This window comes from Mus caroli, unplaced genomic scaffold (genome assembly GCF_978045245.1).
Source record: "Mus caroli unplaced genomic scaffold, Mus_caroli_1 scaffold_8, whole genome shotgun sequence".
In the NCBI taxonomy this organism is placed as follows: Eukaryota; Metazoa; Chordata; class Mammalia; order Rodentia; family Muridae; genus Mus; species Mus caroli.
In genome coordinates, this window is record NW_028227263.1 from 101,858,483 (window position 1) to 101,866,948 (window position 8,466).

At 52.8% G+C, this 8,466-nt stretch overlaps 1 protein-coding gene across 1 annotated transcript; it reads right to left on the reverse strand.

Annotated features, from left to right (window-relative positions):
* Window positions 1-1,514: 1,514 nt before the first annotated feature.
* Window positions 1,515-6,240, reverse strand: Kcna7 (potassium voltage-gated channel subfamily A member 7). Its single transcript, XM_021167795.3, has 2 exons — window positions 5,414-6,240; window positions 1,515-3,512 (listed from the first exon to the last, which is right to left on the reverse strand). The coding sequence occupies exons 1-2, from the start codon at window positions 6,065-6,067 to the stop codon at window positions 2,697-2,699; spliced, it is 1,470 nt and encodes a 489-aa protein (XP_021023454.1). The 5' UTR covers window positions 6,068-6,240; the 3' UTR covers window positions 1,515-2,696.
* Between the last annotated feature and the right edge of the window lie 2,226 nt (window positions 6,241-8,466).

The window sequence follows — 8,466 nt, forward strand, 5'->3', positions numbered from 1 at the left end:
GGTGTCCCCGGATTAGGGTGTTCCCCTCAAGGTGCCATCCCAGCTGGGGTGACTCAGACCCCACTCAGGTTGTTTACTGGAGGTGGGATGGGACACTTCCTAGTCTGGGTGCCCATTTGGGTCACCTCTCTGACCTTTCATTCTTTCCTGACATGGCCCGTTCCTACCAAGGGACTCCAACTCCAGTCTCTGGGCATCAAGGGAGAAGTCTATAAAGAGGGGGAAATTCTGTCTCTTGTCTTTATCTCTCTCCCTGCTTCTCTTTCTCTGTCTCTGTCTCTCTTTCTCTCCCTCCCTCCCTCTCTCCCTCCCTCCCTCCCTCCCTCCCTGTCTCCCTCCCTCCCTGTCTCCCTCCCTCCCTCCCTGTCTCCCTGCTCTCTGAGCTCTGCTTTTCCTTCTGCCTGGCATCTGTCTTCTCTCCAGGGCATGCTCCCCCTCTTCCCCCAGCACCCCTTCCCTGTATTCTGTGATAGAGTCCGTCCATGTCTTTGGTCCCTGTGCAAATCCATCTCCATTTCTGTGCCAGTCAGTGAGTATGTTTGGGTGAAGTGCCCACCCCGAGATTCTGCCATGTTTGTCACCGTCACACTCTTGTCCCTGTCCCTCCTTCCTCTCTCTTGTATGGCAATATGGGTGGTGGTGAAGGCAGCTCCTGCCACAACCTTTTCCTGATGGCTTATGGCTTGGGTGTCTCAGAGGAGCCAAATTCTCCTGGCAGCCTCTCTAAGATGCTTCACCCTCAGGTCTTAAGCAAGAGTTCATATGACTAAAGCAGGTGATATCGTTATGAAAAATAACTCAACACTAGGCACCGATGATCAGGCTTTAATAAGTTAATGCCAGTCAAACACCTTGAACTCTTGTTAGTGATTGTAACCTCTCCTGCTCCCCAAAATGTCTCTCAGGCCCAGAAGACTCCAAAAACATTTTCCTGGAGCTTAGGGTGATGCTGTTTGCTCCAATATCACCTTCCTTCTCTAGATGAGGCAGTCTTGCCAGATGTGGTGACACCCCCCCCCACACACACACAGCTTTAATCCCAGCACTTGGGAAGCAGAGACAGGAGGAGCTCTGTGAATTCAAGGCCAGGCTTGTCTACGTAGTGAGTTCCAGGACAGCCAACACTACAAAGAGGGACCCCGTTTTAAGGGATAAAAACAAAAGACACAGGACCAGTGGCCTCAGGCAATACCTGCACACCAGAAGTTGTGGGGGTGTCACAGGCAGGCCACCTGGCACCAGCCTTGGTCCTATGACGTGCTGGGTAACCTTGAGGGAAGCCACAGCACACTACAGCCTTGGGTTTCTGTCCTAGGAAACACAGAGCACCTCCAGGAGTGTGGTGACCTTCCTTGGCTGTGAGGGATGCTGACGCCACGGCTTAGAGTCTGTTATGACTCAGAGAACAGAGAGGATGACCCTTGGGCTCCAGGTCCCTCTCCCCCCTACATCTCTTCCTCTTTCCCCGCTCTGTCTCTCCCTCCTTTCCTTCCCTCTTTCCCCCTCCCCTTCTCCTTCTGTTCCTTCTCTCCATCTTTCTCTCTTCTAGATCTCTGTCCCCTGCCACATCTTTTCCAAGCACCTACTCTTGCCCTGCTGTGTTTTCTTTCCTTGTGGCTCCAGCCTCTGAATCTTTGTACTACAGCATGGGACAACATAGAAATGGGTCCCACATGAGCAAGACAGGCAGGCAACTTAGTTCCCATCGTCTTTCTAGGTGCCTGGGGCAGGAGGACCCAGAGACACAGACACTACCAGCTCTACAGTGCATACCCCTGAGCAAGCTTGTTCAACGGGCCACACACATCCACGTGCCCATGCTTGCTCCCTTGTAGTTAGTTTTATCTGTGCTGTGACCCTGATCTACTGCTTAAAATGGCCCTCACGTACAGTCAAATTCAACCAACAGTTCCGCAGGACTCACAGTAACACAAGTCAGCATGGTCCCATGAGACCATAGAAGTCATCAGACTCAACTTTTTGGAGACACACGGGGTCACACATCTCAGCTTTGCATGGCCCTAAAATGGTTCCAGTCCTATAACCCTGCACAACACAGAGAATTGTGCATTGTGGGGGTCTCTGTCCCTTTCTCCGAGTCTCTGCCTCTATCTTTTATACCCTAACCCTTTTTCCATCAGGACCCAGAGTGATCACATCCTGTCTGCACGACTCCAGAGCTCACAGAATCTAAAATAACTTGAGTCCTAGAAGAAACACGAATCCACACAATCTGCTATGTATCTCCACATAACCTCTTTGTGTGACCATGTAGCCACAAGCTCACACTCTTAACAGTGCTCCAGAGACCTACAGGAGCCGAATTGGCCCTAGAGGACCCAAAGTTCCAAAAGTACCTATCAAGTGTGACCGGGTCCACACTTGCCCCCAGTGGGACCCCACGAACATCTAGAAATCTCACAATCTATGACCAAGTCTCTTACAGTGCTACCCATAGAGCCCTTGGACATTTGCACAGCTCTACCACATTGCGCAACCAATGGGGGAAGCCCTGGACACAACCCAAATCCTGGCAATTCCTGTCACATAAGGTCCCCCTAGGAGCTACCATGTGACATGCCTTTAGATTCAGAATCTGTACCCTTTCGTTACCACCTTAGTCCTTAACTCAGCACCCGACCTTGCCTTCCCTCCTCCCTCCCACCCCACTGCTCCCTGGAGACCCCAGTTGTCCCTCACACCTCTGTCACCATGTGTTTCCCTGCAGGGGGCCAGAGTGGTGGGAAGAGTTCCGGCCCCTCAGAGTCCACCAGCCCCCCATTAGCCTTGCCCTCCAGGGCACCGCAGGGCTGTGTGTCCACATGGCTGTACATCCCTGCCTCTTCGCCCTCTGTCTCCCGGTGGTAAAAGTAGCTAAAGTTAGAGACAATGACAGGCACAGGCAGAGAGATGGTGAGCACACCGGCAATGGCACACAGAGAGCCCACGATCTTGCCACCCACGGTGACGGGTGCCATGTCTCCATAGCCAACCGTGGTCATGGTGACCACTGCCCACCAAAAGGACTCCGGGATGCTGGTGAAATGGGTGTCCACCCGGTCCACTTCAGCAAAGTAGACTGCGCTGGAAAAGAGGACCACGCCAATGAAGAGGAAGAAGATGAGGAGACCTAGCTCACGCATGGAAGCCCGCAGTGTCTGACCCAAGATCTGTAGACCCTTCGAATGCCTGGATAGCTTGAAGATGCGGAAGACACGCACCAATCGGATGACCCTTAGGATGGCCAGGGACATAGCCGGCTGGCCCACACCCCGCTGCCGGGCTAACTCCGTGCCCAGGGCCACGAAGTAAGGCAGGATGGCCACGAAGTCAATTAGGTTCATCACGTTCTTGAAGAACACAGCTTTGCTTGGGCAGGCCACCAGACGCACCAGCAGCTCAAAGGAGAACCAGCAGATACACAGGGTCTCCACCACAAAGAATGGATCGTTGAAGGGCTGTCGGGGAGGAGCTCCTGGCATGGGACTGGAGCCATTCAGCCGGGCGAGGAACTGCAGAAGGGACAGAAAGGGGTCAGGGAGCCAGGCCAAAATCTCTAGTCACTGTTTCAATATGAAATTAGCAGCATCAGTGTTCCTGAGGGGTGACTTCACTGCTCTACACAGCTCAAGACCCCAGCGACTGCCTTTGGATAGCTGAATGTCTGTTCTTCAGACCTATGGGCAGGAAAGGTGGTGTCTCCTGGGCCTAGTGACATGAGCCTGTCATTCCACCCTCAGGAGCCTGAGGCAGGACGGGTCTGACAATTAATGAGACTGTCTCAAATACAAAGTGAAAAGAAAGTAAGGGATGGAGTTCACTGGCACAGGTCCTGCCTAGAACCCCTCTCTCTGTGAGGGGCTTAGGGTGTGGCTCAATGGTGGAGTCCTGTTCTGAATGTGCAGAGAGGGGGGCTCAGGGTGTGACTCAGGGAGAGCCGTTCCTAACTAGACACCCCCCCTTCCCCACGGAGGTATAGTGGTGTGGTTCAATGCTAGTGCTCTTGTCTAGCATCACCCAGTGGTAGAGCGTTTGCCTAATGCCTTGGATGATGCCATCAAAGATTGTACATCAAAGATTAAAATACGATCAATTGTTGTTCAAACCCCAGCACTCAGAAGAAGGCAGAAACAGTTGGATCTCTGTGAGTTTAAGCCCAATCTTGGTCTATATAGCAAGTTCTGGGTCATCCTGGGCTACATAGTCTTTTCACATGTGTATACTTAAAAAAAGATGTAACCAAATACAGTCCCGCTGTTTCACTGCAGGGAGCTCATGATCTCATGGCTGATCCAGGAGAATCTCTTTCCTTTCAGTATCTTACCCTGCCTGCCCAGTGTTGGATCTCCAAGGGCAGGGCCCTGCTCCTGTTCTGCCTTCCTCATGCCTCCTTGTTCCTGTTGCCTTCAGCCCAGCCCAGACAGCAGATAATGGTTCCGAATGGTTAAATGTTTGCTGTAGGGTCCTCAGCTCCATGCCCTGGCCTAACTCTGTGCAAATTCTTGTTGCTACCTCTGCTCTCAGTCCTAAACCTCAGCCTACCGTGTTCCAGTTTCCTGGCGGTCAGCCCTGCCTGACCATCCATCTTTCCTATTTCTTTGCCAGGTGCACAGACACTGCAGTCTGTCTGTGTCTTTGGCCTCACATGTTCATTTTGCAGGGCTAGGGATGGACTCCAGGGCTTTGCATATGCGTGGCAAGTTGCTCTCTATTGTTCCATGCCCCAAGCCCCACATTGAGGGATTTTAGGCAGGAGCTCTGTCACTGAGCCACACCCCTCACTGGGTGGATTCATCATCTTCTTTCTTAAAATTATTTATTTTATGTGGACAGATGGTTTGCCTGCATATATATCTGTGCACGTGTATGTGCCTTGGTGTTCAGAAAAGGGCATCGGATCCCCTGGAACTGGAGTTAGATACAGATGGTTGGGAGCTGTCCTGTGGGTGCTGGGAATTGAACCTAGGTCCTCTGGGAGAGCAGTCTCTTTATCGCTTAGCCATCTCTCCAGGTCCCTCACTGTAGGGTGGTAGGGGAGTTCTACCACTGTGCCACATAACCCCCAAGTCACTTTGTGCAGTGCAATGCAGATGGTCTACCACTGAGCCCGGCACCAGTCCCTCGCCAGGAAACTCTGGGCAGGTTGTCTACCTCTGAGGGAAATCCCCAGCCACTGTTTCCAGGCAGACTCTCTCATACAGTAACCCACACTGGCTTTCAACCCGTGGCAATCGTTCTGTCTCCTTGCTAGGATTCACCTATGAGGACCCTATGAAGGACCATATGCAGCTTACATCTTTGATTTTTTTTTTTTTTTAAAAGGGCTTCCATCCTCCTGCCCCTTGCCACACCTTCTGACTGGCCAGGTCTTCCCAGGCCCCGCCCTGGACCTCCCCAAATCCCCGCCCCTCACCGGGCCAGTAGCAGCCGCTACCGGCGCGATCCCCGGGTCATCGCGGTCGTCGCGGAAGTCTGGCAGTGTCTCGAGGCAAAAGACTACGATGGAGACCAGGATGACGAGTACGGAGACCACGGCGAGCACGCGCGCAGCCTGCGAGCTCTCAGGAAATTCGAAGAGCAGCCAGAGCTGACGCGCAAAGGCGCGGCGGGGCAGCGGCCGCTCCGGCGGCACCGCGCAGCCCTCGTCCTCCCGCAGCCGCGCCAGCGCCGCCGCGCCCAGCCCGTAGAAGGACACCTCCTCCAGGAAGACGTCGAGGGGCACGTGCGCCGGCCGTCTCAGCCGGCCGCCCGACTGGTAGTAGTAGAGCACCGCATCGAAGCTGGGCCGGTGTCGGTCGAAGAAATACTCGCGGCGCGCGCCGTCGTAGAAGCGGCTGCGGCGCACCGGGTCCCCCAGCAGCGTGTCCGGGAAGCGGCCGAGCGTGCGCGCGCGGGTCTCGAAGCGCAACCCGGCCACGTTGAGCACCAGCCGCTCGCAGCAGCCGCAGGGCGGCGGGCACCGTGGCTCCATGGCGCGCACAGCCCGGGCGACCGGTGAACGGACGTGTGGCCCCGACGCCGCAGCCACCCCAGCCGGGTGTCCGGTGTCGGCGCGTAAAAATAGCATGGAAAGTCCGGCCAGGGCGCGGGGGAGGGGGCGGTGTTACCCCCGCGGGGCTCGGGGCGCCCTCTGCCGTTCCCACACCTGTGGGAACACTGTCACCCGGCGCTTTTCCGTGGATCTCTTGAGCTTTCCCTTGTAGTCATCTATTTTATTTGTTTGGCTTTTGGATTCATGACCCGAGGTCTTATGTAGCTGAACTGACCTTGAATTTATGATCCTCCTGCCTCCACCTCCCAAATGCTGGGATTGCAGGGGTATGGCATCATGGCTATTTATTTGTTTGTTTGTTTGTTATTTAGACAGTCTCCTCAGCCTGTCATTTAAGCTGACCGCGAACTTGTGGCACTCCTCAGCCTCATCCTTCGGATTGCCGGGGTGACAGTCATGAGCCACCGGAGACTATCTGCAGCATCAGTTTCTCTTTTCCATTTCCAGTCTTTCTGTCTCTAGTCCATCCTCCTTGGGGTGGGGGTGGTGGGGTGGTGGGAATGTATCCCCTTAACCAGTTGTCCACATCTTGCTCTCTGCTGGGAGCCTCTGTATCTCTCTGCCTTTTATTATTTTGTTTCCAGACCCTGGGTTTGGGTATGTATGTCAGACTGGCTCAATATTGCAGTACTCTTGCTTCTGCCTCCCGATTGCTGGGATGACAGATGTGTACCACCACAACTGGATTTGTTACTGGCTTTCTTTCTCTCCTAGTACCTTTCAATGAACGAACATCGTTTTGTGTGTCTGGAGTCATGTGTTTATTCCTTTGTGTCTCTAATTACCACGCCTAAGGAGCTCTGCGGCGCCCTGGTGCTTGAGGAGTTCGTGGAGCCTCTTTTGCAACTGTAAACTGTTGCCCGTGTGCGCCGGATCCCTGGCCACTAAGAGTCCCGGAGTTTGAACTTAGACTTTCTGTAGGTGTTTTGAGACTAATAAAACCTGGGCTGAAGCCAAGAATGGCGCCAAAGGAGGCGGGACTTGCCTGGAAGGGTCTAGAGTCGGCCTGGAAGATGCGTAGGGTCACTGTCGGGAGCCGAAGGACAGACAGAAGATGGCCTTCCAGCCACCGGTGTCTAATGACACTAAGTAAAAAATAGTCCCTTCTTATGGGGTAGGATGTTAGTAAAGGGCATTGATAGCTAGTCACTTTCGGGGAAAGGGATCCCGCGCGCCCTCTGCCGGCCGGATGGAGACCTGCACCAAGAGGTCTCCCAGCTAAACCTGGCCTTTCCCTTCCCAGCTTTCTTTTGGGGACTTACTGAGATCCTCCTGCCTCTGCCCTCCCCGCGACCCCCACCGCCCTAAGTAAGTTATGAGAACATGCGTAGTGTCACACGCCTTTAATCCCAATACTCTGGAAGCAGAGGCAAGCCAACCTGTGGGTTTGAGGCCAGCCTGGTGTGCCCATAAATTTCCAGGCCAGTCAGGGCTACGTGGTGGGATCTTGTCGTTTTGTTTTGTTGTTTTTTTATTTTTTCGACAAAGAGTTTCTCTGTGTAGGCCAGTCTGGTGAGATCGTGTCTTTAAAAAGTCTGGTCATGGAGACCCGGACAGGATAATCCCTGGATTTAATGGCCAGCCAGTCTTCAAATAATACCGTGGAAGGTGATAGAAAGACATCCAGTGACTGACTAGACATACCTGACTAGAGGAGTGCCCTACTGTCCAGATACTTCTCTAGACATTTTTTCCCTCATTTTTATCTTGAGACAAAGTCTTGCTAAGTTGCCTAGGATGATTTTCTTTTCTTTTTTCTTTCTTTCTTTCTTTTTTTTTGAGACAAGGTTTCTTTGTATAGCCCTGGCTGTACTGGAACTCACTTTGTAGACCAGGCTGGCCTCGAACTCAGAAATCAGTCTGCCTCTGCCTCCGGAGTGTTGGGATTAAAGGCATGCACCACCACCGCCCGGCTGATGATTTTTTAAAAAAAGATTTTATTTATTTTATGCATATGAGTACTCTGTAGCTGTCTTCAGACACACCAGAAGAGGGCATCAGATCTTATTATAGATGGTTGTGAGCCACTATGTGCTTGCTGGGAATTGAACTCAGGACCTCTGGAAGAGCAGTCAGTGCTCCTAACCTCTGAGCCATCTCTCCAGTCCTGCCTAGGATGATTTTGAATTCATTTTGTAGTCCAGGTGGGCTTTGAACTGGCAATCCTCTGGTTTCAGCCTGAAGAATGGCCAGGACAATAGCCTGCATCTCAGAGCTTAGCTGTTTCCTTCCCTGTGCCTGTGTGTCTTTTTTTTTTTTTTAAATAAGCATTGGTGGGTGTTTTGCCTGCATACATGTCTGTGTGAGGGTGTCAGATCCCTGGAACTGGAGTTAAGTCATGTGTGAGTTGCCATATGAGTGCTAGGGATTGAACCCTGGATCCTCTGGAAAAGCCAATGGTTTGGTTTGGTTTG

Bases quoted from the DNA above. Each gene is read 5' to 3' on its own strand.
- Kcna7 (XM_021167795.3), bottom strand. From the start codon at position 6,067: ATGCTATTTTTACGCGCCGACACCGGACACCCGGCTGGGGTGGCTGCG. The intron at 3,513-5,413 runs GTGAGGGGCGGG...TCCCTTCTGCAG, and splicing joins TAGCGGCTGCTACTGGCCCG to TTCCTCGCCCGGCTGAATGG.